This window comes from Nematocida parisii (assembly GCF_000250985.1).
Source record: "Nematocida parisii ERTm1 unplaced genomic scaffold supercont1.1, whole genome shotgun sequence".
In the NCBI taxonomy this organism is placed as follows: Eukaryota; Fungi; Microsporidia; genus Nematocida; species Nematocida parisii.
Window position 1 is genome coordinate 754,380 of NW_013524646.1, and position 17,567 is coordinate 771,946.

Consider the following 17,567-nt stretch of genomic DNA (forward strand, 5'->3'; position numbering starts at 1 on the left):
CAAATATTTGTTTTTTCTCTTATATATCCGAAGTTTTACTAGTAAATAAAAAGTACTTTAATTTGCCTATTATCTCCTTATGTTTTGTAGGAAGTGAAATGTACTCATCACACCCTACAAAAATACTTGCCAGCTGAAGAATTCCAGAGCGCTTCTCTGCTAGGCTAATTTCAGTTTCTACCAGCAGTTTTTCCAAAACATTGTATAAAATGTTTATGTGCTGATGCAGCCGATGGTTTTTGGCCTTTTCATGGTATAGCTGATACTCTATGTCCTCTATATACTGCAGCCTTTTTTCTCTGCTTTTCTTTGCAGCTATTCGGTTTTTTTCTTTTCTGTCCAGCTCAGTTTCAATGCTTTTTATGGAAAGAATTGCCTGTGCAATTACCTGCGCCTCTTCTCTAGAATCTTCTTGCTCTCTTTCTGTTATTTCTCTATCTTTTTTATAAAGTAGGTCTGCACGTGGCAGCCCTCTGCATTGATCGCTTTTCTCATCCTGATAGAGCTCTCCTATCCTTTTGTATTGTTTCATGGTTTTCATAAACTGTGAACCATTATGAGTTTTCTTTTTTTAATAGAACCCTCGATTTATATATATATTTAATCTATTTTTCAAACATATCGAAAAAACAACAAAGAAAAAGTCTACATGACATAAACATATATGGATTTAATATGTATGTATATGGAAATTAATTAAAGGATAGGACTATTTGCATACAATAAAAATAAAATAGAAGGGCTACTTCACTATACTAAAAGATGCTTTAATTATAATCTTGGTATAGCATAGTGTATACCTCTGGAGAATAAGATGTTTTCCCGCATTCTTCCATGTGAAGGATAAGCTGTTTTTTTAGCTTTGAAGCTTCTACATATAGATAGTCCTCTTCATTTTGTATTTTTCTTAGAAGGTCCAGGGAAGAAGAAAAGGGAAACATTTCTGTTTCTGCATTTGGGATGCAGTCGCGCTGTGTGCGCAAGTTGGCAAGCCTTTCCTTTATTTCCTTTATCTGGCGCAGTATTGCTTCTTGCATGTGAAAGAGAGAACAAATTTTTGCATTTCATCATGGATGAAGAGTGGGAGTTTCTGAGAAGGCCTGCTGCACCGCCACAGCAAGAAGATAGAAAAGAAGCAATACATATAAAAGTTACATTCGGAGGAACACAAAAGGAATATGCTGTATTAGAAGATGCCACGCTTGAGGACATATACATTGATTATGAGCATAGATTTGGCATGCCACTGGTTTTGGAGCAGAACGGAAGAGCAGTATCTCGGTATGCCAAAGCAAATATTCTTAAAACAGAAAATGGCAAGTGTTTTCTCAAAGTAGTACTGCCAAAGAACTATGTTCCAAAGAAAACAAATATAATTAAATATATAGTGCAGTATGGAAGATATGAAAAAATTGAGGTGGAGAGAGAAGGTGAAATAACAGTAAAAGATCTTCTTGATAAGGTAAAACTGTCCCTTTCATCTCTTCCAGGCATACAAAATGCATATTTTGAATTTGATGGGGATGTCTTAGAGGATTCTCAGCTACTAGATGATGTTCTGCAAAATAACGACTTAATTGATCTGCACAGACGATAGACCAGAATAGAATAGAGCATAACCTACTATATAAGTATAGCCTGAAAGCATGATTAGTAAATATTCATTAATACTTATTTGAGTTTATATTTATATATTCCTACCATTTTATTGCTATAAAGAAGAGTGCTAGAGCCTATTGGTGTTTAATAATGTTTTTATTTGCACGTGCTTATTATATCGTATTCTAACCTTCTAATTACAATATTTTTATTCTATCTAAAATTTAATTCTTATCTACTATGCATATTTTTAAAATTAAAATAATAATCAGAAATAGCAGAATGTGCCATAATAATAATGATAAAATATAATTTATTTCAGAAGATTTCTGGGGGGTGCCATTTTTGTTTTTACTAACCCGAATAACTATATTATAATGCACGCTGCACGCATATAAAGCTATGCATATCATATATCGATACTTATATAGGTGTATAACCCCATGCAGATTGTTTGTTGTGTATTTATCCAGATATAGGTTTTAAATAAAACATATATGACGTGTGTGCATAATAACTCCACCCGTTTACACTTTTCTGTTAATACTTTGTTTATTGGTTTAGTAAGCTACAGCGCATAACCCGAAATTAACCCGATATTACCCGAATAAATAGGTGAAAATTCTTCCAAGTAGCCCGTGATCCTGCTTTATAAAAAGAGAGCTCTTTTCCACCCGCCCTATGCCCATGTTATTTCTGGCCTTCTGCGCTACTCCAATCATTTCTCCATTTATGATCTGACTGCTCATCTGGAGTGCGTGCAGCATGCACTTCTCTTTTTCATATTTTATGTCCATCCAGTTCTTTCCATAACTTATTTCCTTTATTTCTCCAAGATCCCTAAACTGCCTTAGCACGCACTCAAGATTGGCAGGTGAGTATCCAAATACCGTAACTGCTTTCTGCAGAATCGCAGAGTCTCTAGGAGGCACCAAACTAGGCTGTTCATCATATACAGATGCCTCAGGTATATAAACAGTCTTTGGCAAGTCATTCCTTTCCATCCCAACTCTTTTATTTTCAAACTCTCTAAGAGAGCCTCCACTCCGACTCCACATTTATTTTTTTACCACCGAAACTATATTTATACATTACGCAAAAAGTATTTACCGCAACAGTGAGACACCCACATGCAAAACAACCTCTTCCTCAACCCGAATTGCATCAAACACAACATAATAAAGATTGCCCACCAATTTACTCAGTTCATCATAGATAGACCCTGATACATTTTCTATCTTAAGAAAGTCCAGTACGCTTTCCTCAAATGTCTCATGCACCAGATGGTTCTGGAATAGCTGTATGTCGATAGAGTCCGAGTCATCGCATATTCTAATTACAATGTTTTCTTCAATCTTAGTGCTGAGCATGCTCTCCTGTATATCAATAGACCTGTCAGCCTCACTTTCCCCCTCATACTCTAAGCCTGTTTCGGTTGCAATATAAGATATATCCACCGATGTATCTCCAATTGTTTTGTCGCCCTGCGATTGATACTTAAAAGCAGAGAGTTTTCCACAAATAATGAATCTTTTCTGCTCATCCATGCACAAAGACTGAATCTCTTCTTTGGCACAGGCAAGTTTCTTTAGCTCACCAAAAAACATACGGTCTTTTTTAATGTATGCTGAGTCCGGAGACTCTCTTGGAATTGGCTTATTGTTAATACAGAGAACCCCAATACCGCCATTTGCAGCAGAGACATGGTCAGCATACGCGCTGAAGCGTACTGGAATGTATCCCACTGCATTTTCCTCTACAACTGAGGATGGCTCGCCTGTTATAACATATTTGTCAAAAAGTGGAGCACTAGACCTATCTAGACAGAACTGTGTGTACAATGAAGATATGTAGAATTCAAATGATCCTATCTCTCCTTTCCTTAGATGGCGTATTTCAACTATTTTTCCTATTTGTATATCCAGTAAATTGTCTGCACCATTTGCCAAAAGCATTACAACAATCCCAGATATCTTTAAATATACGTAATCTCTAAACTTTAACCGACTCTTACACTCTCTATATCTAAGAATAGAGCTTATGTACTCTACCCTTCCAACAACTGTAGTGAACTCAGGATCTTCTGAAACATCTGGCAGGTCCGGAAGCGAATCTATTTCCATAATGTATCCTGTGGGCCCTGTTAGGTTGACACTAATTTCTGGTATACATGCATATTTGGTGTCAGAGTCTGTATTTGTTCTATCTGCCACTAAAAGTGCACCCGGCCTTCTTTTTATCTTAAACCCACGAATCACAACATAATCACCCTCCTTGACGCAGAAAAACTTTCTTACTGCTAATTTCCACACGTATACTTTAACAAGTCCAGCAACAGTCAGTATAATAAATGAAAAGAAGAGCGGAAAAGACCCACCAGATGAAAATGTAAACAGCTTACTCTTTAGTATCACCCTGCCACTAATTGTATTATGTTGTGCATTCTTGTACCCAACTCTATTAACTTTTGCTTTAGGTGCAAAAGTTCTTTCCCCTTCTTCCCCTTCATCGCACACAACCAAGTGAGGTGTTTTTGTCTTTCCGGAAAGAGTGCTTTTTGTGTCCTCCGCTGAAAGTGTGCTTGCGTCTTTTTTACTATTTACCAGAAGAATTTCTTTGTCCTCTTTTTCTGTGGAGTATCTTTCTAGATACCTTTTCCATCGCCTGTCCCATTTCATATATCCTTCATCTGAAAGAAGCGGCATGTAGTACCCATTTGGATTGTATATCGGGTTAGGCAGGGTTATGTATATCTCTTTCTTTATCTTTGTCAGATCTTTATTTGAGTACTCTCCTGTGCTTTCTAGCCCCATGATCATGTCTCCTTCTATTCCCATAACCCTAACGATGCTTCCTATCTTTAACCATCCCTTAAGTATTCGGGGATACATCCCAGGATGCAATAGCCCCCGAATGGGAATGCCGGATGCAAGGAGATACACATCGAAGAGATGCGTTGGGGTGTATTCCTGCAGCACTTTAAGAATGCTCTCGGAAGTTTCCAGGGGAGCAGGGATCGGTGCAATGTACCTCATGATGTCCATAAGCTCAAATGTCTCCTCAATTACACTAAGCATACAAAAAAAAATAACCAATAGAATAAAGGCAAGGAGACATCTGAACAAATTAAAGTTACAAAATTAAAGTATAAATATGAAATAGCAACATCTTTGTATATGGGAGTTCCTTCTAAAACAGGCAAAATCATTATTGTTTCTATTATTGCATTAGTTATTATTTTAGTAATAGCTGCTGTCTTCTGTTTGTCTGGCGGCGACAATAAAGTAAAAGGCCAAAAACACCAAAGTAAAATTCCTATTAGATATTCTAATGTTAAATCTACCAACTCTATAGGTACTATGGCAGAGATTGGTCAGAATGAAATTATATTAGTAAAACCATCCAATTCACGCATTCCAAAAAAGAAAACGATAGAAAAGAAGAAAAATATTTAATTGTACTGAATGATATGCATTTCTTTTAAATCACAATCAGTTTATTGGTATAAGGTTCGAGGGGTCTCGAACGGATGGCCGTCGAGCGCCACACTCTCTTCTTATACTCTCTAAGCCGTTCCTTGTGCTCCTGGAGCGGTCGTAACAAGTTAATGTCTTTGACTGCTGGGTGAAGACTAGTATAAATTAGAGCAATCTATTGTTTGAATATACTATAAGAAATATTTTGTAGTAGATTAAATAAAGCACCGTGTTATTAATTATTCTTAGACAACTAGAAACCGCGGGGCATATATTTTTGAGCTTGGTGTACACTTGGTTTTTAAATAAATAGTAGTTGTCAGGCGGTTTAGAACTTTTGGTATTATTTGATAATTTAACTATCTGAATTGTTTTAAATTTTTAATATTGCAGACATTTATGGGGGCTTGGATAACTTGCTTGCGTATGATAAATTAATTACTTATTTAATTTTATTTTAGGATTTCTATATTTAAGAAAATATTGTAACCCCTATTTAATGCATATAATAAAGAGTACACCCAATTCAGACTTGCCTTCAGATTTTATGTTTTTTAGTAGGGAAATTAGAATAACCCGATATTTTATTCATACGTTTATTACTCATACAGATATTCAATTTACAGTGCTTTGAGCAAATATGAGATAACTTGTGCGAAGTAATAAGAATTTCTATTTTATTGAACTGGAATGTGTCTGTACTAGTTATCAACTTAATAGGATGTGCAGATGTAAGTTGTGCGGTTTGAACTATTTTCAGTTAAATTTATTTTGGCATTCTATTTTTAGTTATATATGCACAACACATTTTGGGTTATTTCAAATCTGACAACAAATAGTTGAATAAAGAGAATGATGGCTTCCAAACAAATAATGTATACAGAAGACACCCGGCTGTTATCGATTCGAGGTATTCTTATGTATGGTGTTGGCTTGCTATTAGTAGTATTTCCACTTTGTCTTTTTCCCTGGATAATAACCCAAAAAGAAAAAATAGGCCCCCCCAAAAAACCTATAATAAAAGAGAAGCCTGCTCTACCCAAGCATTCTAATGAGAATAAAGAAAAGTGCGAGGTTATTTCAGTACCGCATATAGAAAAAGATGTCACTACGAAAGAGCAGCACGATAGAAGTGATGAGCCAGAAGAAATCGATATGAATCCGATTTATTTAAGTAAAGTACTGAAGTATGTGTTCTATTTAGAAACCAACTCAGACTTTATAAGCCAGGAGTTTTCTAGCAGCTTTATTGTAAAAATGGATAATATAGAATATGAGAGCATGGATGACACAAATTCTGAATAGTTCATTCACTAGCTATAATATGGAATAATTACATAGCCAAACTATACTTTGAGTTTACTCTATATGGAAATATTGTTTGGTCTTCATATTCTATTTCTAGAATTAAGAGCTGCATATAAAACGGCAGCATCTAGAAAAAGTGTGTAGATATATAAAACACAGATAAATCTTGTATGTAGCCTGGCAGAAGGTATCAAATAGCCTTGCTCTTCCCGCTTATAGATATAGCCACTAGAACTAGAAAGATTTTTGTTTCAGGGCTCACCATTTATTCTAGGCCATTTAGAAGAAGAGGGCTATTGTAAGGTAAATGCATACAGTGCGATGTTTTTAATCTGTTTGCATTCCTTAGCACTTACTAAGATTCAGTTTATTTGTTTGTTCATTTATATATAATTCCTTTTTTTTGCTATGTCAATAATGAAGATTAACATAAAGACAAGCAAAGGGGAAGTATACAGTGTTGAAGTAGAAGGACCAGAGAGCACAGTTCTGCAACTAAAAGAGCAGATATCTGAGAAGACTCAGATTCCTACAGCAAAAATCAGATTAATTCATGTCGGGAAATTGCTTAAGGACCAGGAGGCATTAAAAACCTACAAGCTGGAAGAAGAGTCAACAGTGCATTTAGTTGTGCCTAGCTCTGACAAAAAATCCAGTCCTGTCTCTAGTGCAAGTCAACCAAGTGCACAGGCCTCAACTGAGTCCAAATCCACAGAATCACTCAACAGCGGGGCATCAAATAGCAATCCACTTGGTGGCGGGCCAGGCCAAATGGACCCACAGTTTTTAAAGAACATGCAGGGCATGAACGGTAATAACAGTGAAATGCAGAGTATGATGCAGAGTAGAATGAAGGAGCTTATGAAGAACCCAGAGCAAATGAAAGTTCTTATGGAGGCATCTTTGAGCATGCAGAACGTCCCAGAGCCAACCAAAAAGGCAATGATGGAAAGTGTAGACAAGTTTGCAGAGATGGCAAAAACCAACCCAGAGCAGTTTGAAACATTCATGAACCACATGCTGGACAACCCAAATATGTACATGAACCAGGGAATGGGCGGTATTCCTGGATTCGGGCAAGGAATGGGAATGGGAATGCCCAGCCAAGCACAGGGGTCTCAGCAGACACAAATGCCAGCTGGTCTTCCTACATTTAACAGAGAAGAGGCTCTTCAAAAGTATAAGTCTGAGCTTATGGAGCTAGAACAGATAGGATATAACAATGTTGAGCTTAATTTAGTTGCTTTAGTCTGCAGTGAAGGTGACTTAACAAAGGCAGTAAATCTTATTATGGATTGGACCAGTGAGGAAAATCATTAAGTAAATTTCTTAACTAAGTATCTTTTTATTGGGCAGCAGTTCTTTATTATTATTTTATATTTTTATGCCATGCCTAAGCGGCAATCCCTGCCTGAAATAAAGCGACTGCTAAAAAGCCAGCCACATGCATTTTACAACCATCCCATGCTTCTTTCTCAAATTCGAGAGCATGGGTGGGGGTATGCTTATGAAGATGTTACAGTAGAAAACACCAATAAAAATGCAAAGTACGAATATTGTAGAATACTTCACAAGATGACTAGAAAAAGGGAAAAGCGTATAGAAGAGGATTCGTTGCTAGATAAGCACACTCCTGCTCGGGTTACATTCTTAGATACAGTTAAAAGTATAGATGACATTTCTCATCGCACGATAGCAAAGCCAATAGCAAAAATAAAAACAATACTTAAACCATCCAAATATCAAGAGAATAATGAGAGTATAGATCCAGTTGAGGTGTATATAACTCTTCCGCTTGTCTATCGGGCGCCCAGTAGATTTTCATATACTAAAGAGGAAATATTCCAGAAAAAGACAGTGTATAAATAAAATTTCGTTTTAATTGGTACATGAAACGAAGACTGGCGCGGAAAAATTATAACAAAGAACTCAAAAGAAGCATAGAAGAAGTGGAGGAAAGCGTGTTAGAAGAGGCACCGCCAGCACCTGCGCAGCCCACAGAATCTGTTTTAGAGGAGGCAGTGGAAAGTCCCCGGCCATCACTTGGGGATGGCACTCGGGTTTTAATAGAGGCAGCAAGGAATACTATATCCCGGCTTTTTGCTATTATGTTTCCTGAAGCAAGAGAAGCTCGTAGCACCATGATCGGCGCGGAAGCTCTCTCTTCTGTAGACAGCACACCAAGCAGCCCAGATGTTCATGTTGAGGGAAGCGCCCAGCCAGAAAACAGAGAGACCGGGGAAGAAGAGCCAGCTTCGGAGACAGCCTCTCCGCAATATATTCCGCTTGATGTATTTAGAGCCATTCTATTGGCAGTGCAGAGCATACGAGAAAATCCGCTACCACAAGACTTTATAAATTCAGCTGAGTTTGATACATTTTTTAATAACGTACCAAATGAAAGTTCCACAGAACAAAACTCTCCACACGCACGCAGTATTATATTTACAATCACATATTACTTAGAAGAGAATTCTCCTCAGCGAAAAACAGTAGGTAAAGAAGACTTAGAGGCAGAAATACCCGAAGTAAAAGCAGAAGGGGGCGAAGGAGAGTGCCCAATCTGCCTTCAGAATATAGAGAAAGAAGAAACTATCCGAAAGCTGATCTGCCACCATACATTCCACAGCGAATGTGTGTCTGAGTGGCTGACTAGCTATTCAAATGAATGCCCCATGTGTAGAAAAGAAGCTGTCCCTCTTCCGGTTGAAGAGAGCACTAAATAAATGTTAAATAAGCTTATCATTTGGGCCATGGGAAAATCCGTGCATTGTTTTACCGATGTGCGGCATTCACCAAATCTATCTCTTTCTATTACCCATTGATTAGCTATTTATATATCCTTTTGTTAGACATTTGTATGTGGCATGTTTGTCTAAGATAGAATCTTATAAGTGCCGCCTTTGCATATTTGTTCTCGGTCTTTAACTTGTTTGCTGCTGTTAATCATAATGCAAACTTGTAAGAAGAATCAAATATCCGAAATATTCCGCTATAGCTTAAACAGACTAAAGGTAATTTAATTTAAATAGAAATTAAAAAAATAAACCCATACCCGAAAAAGCAAAGAAATATTCTGAAGACATATATAAAAATATAAAAATTAATGGGAGCTTTTGGGTTATTTCATGTTCGAAATAATTGGTATAAATGCACAGAATTCTATATACTGTTTCATGAAGAAAGGGCAGGCAACTGAAAGAAACAATAAAATTATAGATATATTTAGACTATCTTTTTTTCTTTAAAAACAAGGATGCATTTATTTGTAGTTTACAATTATATGTCAATTTATGTTTATAGCCTTTAATAACTGGACAATACTCTGAAGTGCAGAGGTATAAACTTAAAACAATAATTTTAAAACCTTAGAATGATACGGTCTGAGTATGAAAAGAAGCGAGAAAAATTAAAAGATACAAAAAAACCCATAAGTCAGAGGGAAAAAAGACTAAGCAGAAGGAAATTGACGAAAAAGAGATTAACTCTAAAATATCTGAGGCAGAAGCCTTAGACCTGTGCACTATTGACGCAGAGTCTCTTGCTGAGCAGCTGACGCTAACAGAGATAAGAATTTTAATTGACATAACTCCCGTTGAAATTCTTAAATTCAACTATGAGAATGAGGAAGAAGTCTCCCCCACCTTGGCAGGGTACATAAAGTTTACAAATGGCCTCTCCTCCTATGTTACATCAAGCATATTTGAGTGCGAAGAGCCTCAGACGAAGTCTTCCTCTGAAAAAAGACAGTTTCACGCGCAGAGCGAAGTTGAGGCTGCACAGAACCACTGGAAAAGTGTGATGGAAAAATTATTAGACAAAAACAACAGAAACAGCCTAACTTCGATTTACAATGGAATAATGAAGACTAACCCACCAAGAATACTAAAAGAGCAAATATTTGATTTGCTTACAAAAGCCACAGAAGAAATCTCCCAGGAAACAGAGAAAGAGCTGCAATCAGTCAATACGCAGTACATAAGAGACGTAAAAACAATAGAAAAGCACTTAATTGACGCTAGTTACAGCAAAAACGATAAAGACACTCCGGCCAAGTTTAGAAGGATAATTGAATACTTAAACTATATAAGGGCACAGCCACCAAAAGATGTTGATGAGAAAATAAACCATGCTATAATACATAAATTCAGAAACATGAAAGATATCCGAATGGCCACCGGGAAAGACGGCTCTGTGCTATATTCTGGGTGTTTTCTGTTTTTGGAACATTCTCATTTTATTTCATTAGAATGAATAAAGATTATTTTCTTTTTACTTGAATGGATGAGTTTTCTCCTAGAAGAAGAGATGTAAAGCAAGAAAATGCATTTTCTTCTTTAAAGCGGCTTAAGACTGACTTAAATCTATCAGAAATCCTTGTTGTATTTACCACTGCATCGGGCCAGCTATCCATCCCTGGAATGTATGACCCAATTTCAATGACACTTCGGGCTTTGCTTCTGTGCGAGCTTGTTTTGCGTGGGGGAATTACTATAGATTCAAGTGGAATTATTTCTGTGCGCGATGGGTACATGTTCATAGATGAGCTGCATGATGAGGTGTACCACAACATCAAGAAAGCAGTGAATCCTAAGCCGATTAAATCCTGGCTACTTCTTTTGAATGGAGAGACATACTCGATTAAGAAAGACAAGTACCACATACGAAACACAAGAAAAAGAGTAGGAAAGAGTTTAGTTGAAAAAAAAATACTAAGAAAAGGCAAAAGTAAGACAAAAGCATTTATTAACTTAGTAACTAACCAGAAGTCGGCTGCTCCAACAGAGGACGTTTCTTTTAAAGGCGTTAAGTCGAAAATTATCCTTGATTTAACTACGTATCTAACTGGAGAGTGCACGTACGAAAAGTGTGATGTTTTGAAAATGGACATTCTTGTCTGCGCACTAGTGTTTTGTGGTGTGATAGATGATGTTTACTTGACACTTTCTATGAGTGGGACAGAGATGGCTCAGAAGAAAGTGTCAGAGATTATAACTAAATACAAGTCTTCGCTGGGGAACACTGCAAAGCCTACTGAGTGGAGCATATACTCAATACTACGGGCATATCTCAAACTTGCTCCGTGGGTGTAAAATTGGTGCGGTGAGATGCAATTTATGGTATAGAGATAGCACCAGGTTACATCTGTTGGATCTTTAGATCTGTTCTAGATAGGAATAATTTTCTCTCAACTGTTGCAGATTTTTTGTTTCGGGTTTTCCATTATATGTTTATTGGTGCACTATGAGTATTTGTTTGAGTTGTATGTATATAACCTGAGGCCGGGAAATGAAGCAATGAAGATATTAAGCTCTTTAGGAATTATATTAGCACTAGGAGGGGTGATGGCAGATGCAAGCACAGTAACATCCAATGGCACTACAATTGGAGGAGGGTCAACTGATATAAGCAGCCACAGATCTGCCATAGATTCAACTGACAATGGAGAGATTCAGGTAGGTAAGTTAAGCAAAGAGCAGATGAAGCTTATAAATGGATGGAATAAGGGTAAGAATGCTGATAGTATAGCAAAAAGACTTAAGCTCAGAACAGCGCTACGAGTTACGCTATATCTCCCAATTGAAGAGCCCCTTTCTTTGAATGATTTAGGGCCTAACTCCAAATTAGAAATACTGAGTGCCTTGATTGGAATGGGAGCCTCTGTAAAGGCAGATTCTGCTTCCTCAATGCACACCACACTTCCTCCCGAGTATGCAAGACTTGCCAAACAACAGCAACAGAGTGAAACAACAACAAGTAGCAGTGTATCAAGCAGCTCTAAAAGCAGCACTAGAACAAAGCGCAGCTCACGTAGCTCTGGGCTTGTTCAAGAGTCTGTTGAGGAAGAAGAGGAAGAAGAATAAGCCATTTCCAGGCTTTACTTTGCAGTTATCAATAATAAAACTGAAATACGTATCATTGTATCTGGGGTTGCTTAGTTCTATTCTGTATGAACAAAAGTAATTTGATTTAAATGATTATGTATTTAAGAAGTATCCCATTGTCCGCCTATTTTAATTTCCTTATAAATCCTTAATGGACAGTTAAAGGGTACAATAAAATTTAAGCACATCGTTGACGTTTTTGTTATTTTTATATAAAATGTATTCTTTATCTTTAATGCAAGGCTGGGCTTGTTCAAGAGTCTGTTTTTTGCTTTTTCTGTCAAAGCTATATCTATAGAGATTGTCCACAGTCTGTTGGTTATATTTTATAGCCTTACAAACTAGCTCAACCTGTGTGCAAACTGCAGCAATAGACAAAGAATTTAAATAAAATCATATAACCCGAATATTTTGAAATAAATGATGTATAAAACAATCGATTGGTTTGAATTATTCTGATATATTTAGTGGGCAGTGCATGTCAGTGCTGTATTATATTGAATAATCAATAAAAAACACATTCTCTGTGTTTGAAACTTGAAACATGTGCATGAAACGCGAAAGTGTATATAAACAAATACCCCATAAATACACATGGGAAAGAGGAACGGTGGTTTAAAACGCACCAGCACATCTGATTCTATAGATTTTACTGACTCGGACTATTTATCTCCGGCAGAGAGAAGAGCGTCTATCTATAGCCTAAGCGACAGCAAGTCCAGAAGAAAGTCTGGGTCTGTCTCACGTTCTTCAATTTCTAAGAGAAATAAGGAGGGCGATAAGAAGAAAAAAGAGAGCAATAAGCTAAAGAAAAATAGAGGAAAGAAAATTAAACTGTTTTTGAAAAAATGTGTCTTTTTCCCCTATTTACTTGCAAAAAGAATTCTCAAATCAAAGAAGAAAAAGGTAAAGATAGAAGAAACCGAGGAATACTCATCGGACCTAAATGAAAAAAGAGTAACCTTTTCAGACCAGGTGACTGTGCATACATATGTTTCAAAAGAAAACCTCGACCATAAAATCACTTTAAGCAGCATAACAAAGTCTCTTCCGCCAGTGAATCTAGCAATGGCAAACAAGATAAAGGGCACCTCCAGAGAAACCCCGCTTGTAAGCAAGTTGCTAGAAAATCTGGATAAAAAGGTGGAAACACTAGATGCACTAAGGGCGATTCTAGCACCGAAGAAGAAAAAACACGAAAAGCGATCAAAAAATAAAATTATAAATATACTAGGTGGATACGCCTCCACAGATATCTCTGAAAGCAGTGCTGAGTATGCAAGCAGGCCCTCATCCAAAAAACCAAAAGAATCTTATTCCAGCAAACCACAGAGGAGACAAAAAAGCCATAGAAAATCAAAGAAGCAAGAAGAAATAGAATCCTCTGAGGATAATATTTCATCTGCTGCTACAAAAGCATATGACACCATTAAGAGAAGAGGGGCTGGGACTTCTTCTACCCCGATATAATCCGAAATTCCAGCATTTCATCATATGCCGTTGTATGGTATATTTAGATGCTCTCTGCTGTGTTTAATTAACAGCCAATTATATGCTAGTTATCAGAAGGCTTACTGGTTTCAATTTATATCTGCTCAAACTTTTATTACCATTAGTTCTAATATGCAATAATATTTATTTAATTTTTAACTGGCTACGTAATAAAGCCTGTTTATATCTATGCTATATAAGGCCTAGGGTGGTTATATGTTGTTTTTGCAGTGACTACTTATTAAATCCCTGTGCTCAAGTAGATTTTGATTCTTAGTTGTGGCAAGAGTAGAATATTCCTATACGGGTTTGGTATTTATTTTTAGCACTATAAAATGCAGGAAAATATTATGTGTGCGCTTATATAGAGTAAGCTATACTACTATGGTGTTTAATAGTGGTTTCTATTAGAAAGCAATGTTATTTTCAAAAAGCACTCTTACATATAAATTCCTCAAACTTGTACTAACAAATGGCAGGTCCAAACGAGCAATGGCAACAATATCACTTTTCTTATATTTTAACTAACTAGATGAAGAAATTATTATATGTTTTCTTTTTAACAATACGCCTTTTACATCTTCTGCAAATAAATGATTTATTAATTTGGATTGCATTTTTACAATATACTCAAAATTTTATTCTTAGTTTTATTTCTATAATGCAGATTACTCTTTATTCTAGTCAGCTAACAAGTAATAATAAAATTACATAATGGTTGCTGCAGAGAGTTTGGAAATTACAAATATTTTGTATTACATGTTCTTGGTATAAAATAAGCAATACATCCAGGGTTGTAGAGCTAAACTGAACTTTAATATTTGATGTGAAAAGTGTTAGTGTTTGTTATCTAAGGCATGGGTATGTGAGAAGATCGTTGTTTTTTAGTTTAAACCAGCTTGTTATCCAGTTCATTTGTTGTTTTCGGCATGTTTATGCATTTCATAGTATTTCCCAATATATTAATAGTGTCTTTATTTATTCTCTATTCCTCTATTTAATTTTGTAAATATAAAAGGCATTCATATTTTCTATGAAATAATCTTTTAAGTACTATTTTAATTATAAAAACATATGAAGGTATAAAAATAGCATAGGAGACAGCACATTAAACCAATAATAAATCCAAGGCCATTGTAAACATGTGCGCATAACAAATTAGACACAAATACATATAATACTTTTTATATAGTAAACATAACGATATAAAATGAAATATAAATTTAGTATATACTCTCTGTATTACAGAATCACAAAGAATTTGATCAAACTCAAACCATTTAAGCACAAAGACTCTTGGGCAGTAGCACTTTCTAAGCTATAAAGCAGCACTAGCAATATAAAGCAGTACTACATTAAGACACATGGTATTTTAGTTTTCTTAGTCAACTATACATCTTTATATTTTAACCTATATCATAGACCCAATATTTCTTTGCTTATTAAGATTTAAACATATTATTCTATGTGAACTATGCATGATTTATTAAAAATAAAATATTATTTATGCCTTACATTCTATAAAGATATGAAAATTACTTAACTTAATAAGAAGTTTAAAATTCTATCATTTGTTTAATAAAGCATTAAGAATCGATGTCTATTCATCGTAAGGCTTCTAATTTTATATTTATATAAACAACAACTCTTTTTCATCTAGAAGAAATATACAAGAAGTAATTGCACAAACAAGAATTTATTTTGTGGTGACACCACCACTCAGACGCGATCCCCAGGGAAAAGCTGTCTGCGCGCCATCTCGCGCGGTGGCCCCGCCGAAGCAAAAGGCTTGGATCTCTGAATCGGTATATCAACTTCCGACTATTTAACCGGAGATCTTCCGCCAATTTAGGGGGAGACTCAGGGAAGCATCGAAGGCTTAACTTCAGCGCTAGGCCTAACACAGCTGCGCCCTTGGGCTCCAAGCCGATGCAGGCTTAGGCCGCTTCCCAAAGACAATAAAGAGCTCACCCCTTTCACTTTCTTCTCTCTCTTGGTTACATAGCAGGACGGCGGTGGCGTGACTCCTCGTGAGTACGTCATATTTTATATTAGGCTTCTGTTAATATTTAAGATTTTCTTATTATATTTTACATTGTCTATAAATGATAATAAAATAACACATAAGTTATTTTTATTCTATATAGCTATCAAATGACTGTATTAAGATGTCTAGAATCTCTGTATGTAGACCATAGTTTGTCATTCTATAATTTGTGTTTTTTATAAAAATAATCCCGCGTGAAGCGTTTAGTATTTCTAACAACCTAGTCTGATTGAGTTTCTCTGAATGTTTACTAGAGTTGCCAATGTGCTCTTGTTTTGTCGATAATTTACTAAGTACTTTATTCATGTTACAACAAACAATTGAAGAACTATTATAACCACTATCTGATGATTTATAAAGACAGAATCCATAGTTGACCATGTCACTGCCTAGTTGTGTGTTAATTGCTGTATCCATAAAAGATTTAATAATGCTTTTTGCCAATTTCTGTGAGCATGGTCTTTTATCCATGTCTGTATTATTAAATACATACCAGGTATACTCATTTACACTTTTATATATTCGGAACACCCACTTCAGATGGCATATTCTGCCATTCCATTCTTCTCGAATATTCATGCAATAGCAGTGTATGTCTTCATATGTGTCATTTGAATTCTTTATAATGAAGTTATTATAGTAAGTTTTAAGATTCCTTAATAACTTTTCATTTTTAGAATTCTTAAGCCTCTGATAAACCCGGTCTTTATATTTAACTTTAATAGGAGCCATGTTCTTATAGTTATGGTGCCGAGCAAAATATTCTTTTGCTGCATCTCCTAAATCAAGATCAGAAAATGTTATAATAGACATCATTAGACTAGAAAGGAATAAGGGGGTTCTTGGGGAACTTAATGATAATTCGGGCTCGGTGCTTTTATCATCTGTATTGATCTGTTTATAGCTGTCGCACTCAAATTCTATGAACATAAGATCGCTTTGCATAATATTCTCTTCTATCAGATAAAAAACAATATTATATCCCGCTTTTTCTAGGTGTTGCACTGTTAGCATCATGTAATTGCTTTCATAGTGAATTATTTCCCATCTTTTTGTTTCTCTATTAAAAATAAATGGATATATGTTTGTATTGGCTGTTGTATGCTAAGAATAGCATTTGTTAGCATGACATGAGTCAATGTGTGCTTGGATGCGGTTGATATGTGTTTAATGCAGAACATTCAATATTATTTGGCTCTAACATAGTTTGCTGCATTTTTTGTGGTGTGTTTAATTGCTCTTCTCTTTTTCTTTTATGTTTTCTTCCTTCTAAGTTTATTTGGTCTGCTGTACTGTTTATTAATTGCACAATTATAGATAGTGTAATGAGTGCTTTTGTCTTATATCTCATTTATAGTTAAATTATTTTTAAAAGCTTGTTAAATATTTTCAATTTTTTGATAAAATAGATATTAATTAAAATAAAGGGGATATGCTGTGGTGTCCCGTGGGTGGTAACTGTGAAGTTTCTGTGTAATACTCCACTAAGTTCCTGGAACGGCAAAGCTTGTAATTAATATTAGTTGATTGCTTCTTTATTGGTATGCTTCCTGGCATGTTTGTTTTAATCCGACCTTGTATAAAAAAATGAATTAATTTATCCTAATTTGTTCGGATACGACATATGCATATAATTTGACAGCTTTTTTGAAATATACTATCCTATGAATATAACTAGAAGTCTTTAATATAATAAAGGAAGTATACTAAATATGTGCCATACTGAAATAATTGAAATAGTAAATACACTAGCGCATAATA

The 17,567-nt window shown here is 35.6% G+C and overlaps 16 protein-coding genes across 16 annotated transcripts; 10 read left to right on the forward strand and 6 right to left on the reverse strand.

Annotated features, from left to right (window-relative positions):
- Positions 1–19: 19 nt before the first annotated feature.
- NEPG_00525 (uncharacterized protein) lies at positions 20–532 on the reverse strand (the record flags this gene model as incomplete). Its single annotated transcript, XM_013202902.1, has 1 exon — positions 20–532. The coding sequence occupies one exon, from the start codon at positions 530–532 to the stop codon at positions 20–22; it is 513 nt and encodes a 170-aa protein (XP_013058356.1).
- Positions 533–767: 235 nt separating this feature from the next.
- Positions 768–1,037, reverse strand: NEPG_00526 (uncharacterized protein; the record flags this gene model as incomplete). Its single annotated transcript, XM_013202903.1, has 1 exon — positions 768–1,037. The coding sequence occupies one exon, from the start codon at positions 1,035–1,037 to the stop codon at positions 768–770; it is 270 nt and encodes an 89-aa protein (XP_013058357.1).
- On the forward strand, positions 1,037–1,698 carry NEPG_00527 (uncharacterized protein). The gene has a single exon (XM_013202904.1). It carries the CDS (start codon positions 1,070–1,072, stop codon positions 1,595–1,597), a length of 528 nt encoding a protein of 175 aa, XP_013058358.1. The 5' UTR covers positions 1,037–1,069; the 3' UTR covers positions 1,598–1,698.
- Positions 1,699–2,198: 500 nt separating this feature from the next.
- NEPG_00528 (uncharacterized protein) lies at positions 2,199–2,657 on the reverse strand (the record flags this gene model as incomplete). The annotated part of the gene is made up of 1 exon (XM_013202905.1): positions 2,199–2,657. The coding sequence occupies one exon, from the start codon at positions 2,655–2,657 to the stop codon at positions 2,199–2,201; it is 459 nt and encodes a 152-aa protein (XP_013058359.1).
- A 48-nt stretch (positions 2,658–2,705) lies between these two features.
- Positions 2,706–4,676, reverse strand: NEPG_00529 (uncharacterized protein; the record flags this gene model as incomplete). The annotated part of the gene is made up of 1 exon (XM_013202906.1): positions 2,706–4,676. The coding sequence occupies one exon, from the start codon at positions 4,674–4,676 to the stop codon at positions 2,706–2,708; it is 1,971 nt and encodes a 656-aa protein (XP_013058360.1).
- Positions 4,677–5,308, forward strand: NEPG_00530 (uncharacterized protein). The gene has a single exon (XM_013202907.1). It carries the CDS (start codon positions 4,776–4,778, stop codon positions 5,052–5,054), a length of 279 nt encoding a protein of 92 aa, XP_013058361.1. The 5' UTR covers positions 4,677–4,775; the 3' UTR covers positions 5,055–5,308.
- A 619-nt stretch (positions 5,309–5,927) lies between these two features.
- NEPG_00531 (uncharacterized protein) lies at positions 5,928–6,380 on the forward strand (the record flags this gene model as incomplete). Its single annotated transcript, XM_013202908.1, has 1 exon — positions 5,928–6,380. One exon carries the CDS (start codon positions 5,928–5,930, stop codon positions 6,378–6,380), a length of 453 nt encoding a protein of 150 aa, XP_013058362.1.
- Positions 6,381–6,791: 411 nt separating this feature from the next.
- NEPG_00532 (uncharacterized protein) lies at positions 6,792–7,703 on the forward strand (the record flags this gene model as incomplete). The annotated part of the gene is made up of 1 exon (XM_013202909.1): positions 6,792–7,703. The coding sequence occupies one exon, from the start codon at positions 6,792–6,794 to the stop codon at positions 7,701–7,703; it is 912 nt and encodes a 303-aa protein (XP_013058363.1).
- A 69-nt stretch (positions 7,704–7,772) lies between these two features.
- On the forward strand, positions 7,773–8,264 carry NEPG_00533 (uncharacterized protein; the record flags this gene model as incomplete). Its single annotated transcript, XM_013202910.1, has 1 exon — positions 7,773–8,264. One exon carries the CDS (start codon positions 7,773–7,775, stop codon positions 8,250–8,252), a length of 480 nt encoding a protein of 159 aa, XP_013058364.1. The 3' UTR covers positions 8,253–8,264.
- Positions 8,265–8,272: 8 nt separating this feature from the next.
- NEPG_00534 (uncharacterized protein) lies at positions 8,273–9,121 on the forward strand (the record flags this gene model as incomplete). Its single annotated transcript, XM_013202911.1, has 1 exon — positions 8,273–9,121. The coding sequence occupies one exon, from the start codon at positions 8,273–8,275 to the stop codon at positions 9,107–9,109; it is 837 nt and encodes a 278-aa protein (XP_013058365.1). The 3' UTR covers positions 9,110–9,121.
- Positions 9,122–9,765: 644 nt separating this feature from the next.
- NEPG_00535 (uncharacterized protein) lies at positions 9,766–10,637 on the forward strand (the record flags this gene model as incomplete). Its single annotated transcript, XM_013202912.1, has 1 exon — positions 9,766–10,637. Exon 1 carries the CDS (start codon positions 10,185–10,187, stop codon positions 10,635–10,637), a length of 453 nt encoding a protein of 150 aa, XP_013058366.1. The 5' UTR covers positions 9,766–10,184.
- Positions 10,638–10,663: 26 nt separating this feature from the next.
- On the forward strand, positions 10,664–11,583 carry NEPG_00536 (uncharacterized protein; the record flags this gene model as incomplete). The annotated part of the gene is made up of 1 exon (XM_013202913.1): positions 10,664–11,583. The coding sequence occupies one exon, from the start codon at positions 10,664–10,666 to the stop codon at positions 11,474–11,476; it is 813 nt and encodes a 270-aa protein (XP_013058367.1). The 3' UTR covers positions 11,477–11,583.
- Positions 11,584–11,680: 97 nt separating this feature from the next.
- NEPG_00537 (uncharacterized protein) lies at positions 11,681–12,451 on the forward strand (the record flags this gene model as incomplete). The annotated part of the gene is made up of 1 exon (XM_013202914.1): positions 11,681–12,451. The coding sequence occupies one exon, from the start codon at positions 11,681–11,683 to the stop codon at positions 12,245–12,247; it is 567 nt and encodes a 188-aa protein (XP_013058368.1). The 3' UTR covers positions 12,248–12,451.
- Positions 12,452–12,862: 411 nt separating this feature from the next.
- Positions 12,863–14,331, forward strand: NEPG_00538 (uncharacterized protein; the record flags this gene model as incomplete). Its single annotated transcript, XM_013202915.1, has 1 exon — positions 12,863–14,331. One exon carries the CDS (start codon positions 12,863–12,865, stop codon positions 13,736–13,738), a length of 876 nt encoding a protein of 291 aa, XP_013058369.1. The 3' UTR covers positions 13,739–14,331.
- A 1,562-nt stretch (positions 14,332–15,893) lies between these two features.
- NEPG_00539 (uncharacterized protein) lies at positions 15,894–16,823 on the reverse strand (the record flags this gene model as incomplete). The annotated part of the gene is made up of 1 exon (XM_013202916.1): positions 15,894–16,823. The coding sequence occupies one exon, from the start codon at positions 16,821–16,823 to the stop codon at positions 15,894–15,896; it is 930 nt and encodes a 309-aa protein (XP_013058370.1).
- Positions 16,824–16,941: 118 nt separating this feature from the next.
- On the reverse strand, positions 16,942–17,157 carry NEPG_00540 (uncharacterized protein; the record flags this gene model as incomplete). The annotated part of the gene is made up of 1 exon (XM_013202917.1): positions 16,942–17,157. One exon carries the CDS (start codon positions 17,155–17,157, stop codon positions 16,942–16,944), a length of 216 nt encoding a protein of 71 aa, XP_013058371.1.
- Between the last annotated feature and the right edge of the window lie 410 nt (positions 17,158–17,567).